At 32.6% G+C, this 1674-nt stretch overlaps 1 protein-coding gene across 1 annotated transcript in view; it reads right to left on the bottom strand.

Moving 5' to 3' along the window:
- Positions 1-1243: 1243 nt before the first annotated feature.
- Positions 1244-1674, bottom strand: part of LOC135201128 (uncharacterized) — a 1420-nt gene continuing 989 nt past the window's right edge. Inside the window, exon 2 of the mRNA XM_064230005.1 lies at positions 1244-1674. This exon is cut by the window's right edge and continues 426 nt beyond it. Coding sequence (XP_064086075.1) covers positions 1244-1674 — 431 coding nt within the window.

Below are 1674 nucleotides of genomic sequence, written 5' to 3'. Positions count from 1 at the left end.
TAAACGATTTAAATATTGATTTTATGGTTTCAAATCCACGAAAATAAGGTAAGCTAAGTACTTTTTTAGGCATTTCTTTTTCATTAATAGCAACATTTTAAAACTTTTTATGAGCTTTTTGATAACATAAATCAATTAAATGAGGTGGGTAGCAGAGGTCGTTTCCTATCTTTTTTATGTATTCTATTTCTTGGTCCAGATATTGTGGACTCGTGATACGCAAAGCGCGTAGGAACATAGAAGAAAAAATTGAAATTTTAATATTAAGATGGTGGCCAGAATAAAAATGTACATATGTTAAATTATTTGTGGGTTTTCTATAAATACTGAATTTGCATTGGAAAAATTCTCTATGTATTAATACATCTAGGAAAGGGATGACATTGTTATTTTCAATTTCAACAGTGAATTTTATGGATGGCACTAAATTATTTAATTTAGACAGTAAATCATTTACATCGATACCACCAGGTAAGACTACTAATATATCATCGACATATCTCTCTCTCTCTCTCTCTCTCTCTCTCTCTCTCTCTCTCGCTCTCTCTCTCTCTCTCCCTCTCTATCTCTCTCTCTGGTTCGATATTCTCTCTCCCTCTTTCTCTTGCTCGTATATATATATATATATATATATATATATATATATATATATATATATATATATATATATATATATATATATATATATATATATATATATATTTTCTTTCGTCTTTTCATTAATAATCATTTTTGTTGGGAAAATTTGTGTAAAAATTCATGATATTAAATTGTATATGCTCCCGTGTTGTTTTCAAAATGTACTGTTTTCTGGAAGAATCACTTGTTTACTGCGGGTATCCTTCAAGGTGTGGCTAGCCTATGGCGACTCTCCTCTCTGTAGAGTGAAAATCGCCCTTATGGCTACTCTGGTAGTGTCAGTTTGTATATTAAGCCTTCTTTTGACTATGGTGTTCTTTGTAAAATCAGTGTGCCTCAGTAAACGGTCCGAATAGGACCGAAAGTACTTGGCTATCTCGCTTTTTTCATTTTTTTCCTTCGTGGCAAAAAAATTATATATATATATATATATATATATATATATATATATATATATATATATATAGATATATATATATTACCAAGTCTGTCATATGCCTTCTCAAGGTCTATAAAGGACATATGCAAGACCTTTTGCTTCTCTCTGTGCTTTTCCATAATTTGTCTCAGAGTTAAAATACCATCCATAGTACTGAGCCCCTAGTTACTGTCTACCGATGGAAACTTGTTGCCGTAATTTTTCATCTATAATTCTTTCAAATACCTTCAGTGTATGTGACATGAGCTTTATTCCTCGGTAATTTTCACAACACTGTATGTCCCCTTTCTCTTTGATTATTGAGATTAATATACTTTCTCTCCATTTTCTGGGTATCATCTCACTTTCCATAATCTTTTTCATTAACTGCCACAATATGTCAATTCCTTCCTCATCAAGAGCCTTCCAGGCTTCTGCAGGTATGCCATCTGGTCCCACCGCTTTACTGTTTTTCATCTTTCCCAGTGCCACTCTAACCTCAGCTTTTGTTAGTTCTGTGACTGGTCCACAGTTTGTGTGTCCATCTCCTCTTGGAAATCTCTCATTTTCTTCATTCAATAAGGCCTCAGAATATTCTTTCCATCTCCTTATTATGT

The sequence above is a fragment of the Macrobrachium nipponense genome, chromosome 28, assembly GCF_015104395.2.
Source record: "Macrobrachium nipponense isolate FS-2020 chromosome 28, ASM1510439v2, whole genome shotgun sequence".
NCBI classification, from domain to species: Eukaryota; Metazoa; Arthropoda; class Malacostraca; order Decapoda; family Palaemonidae; genus Macrobrachium; species Macrobrachium nipponense.
This window is presented reverse-complemented; position numbering and strand designations above follow the sequence as displayed.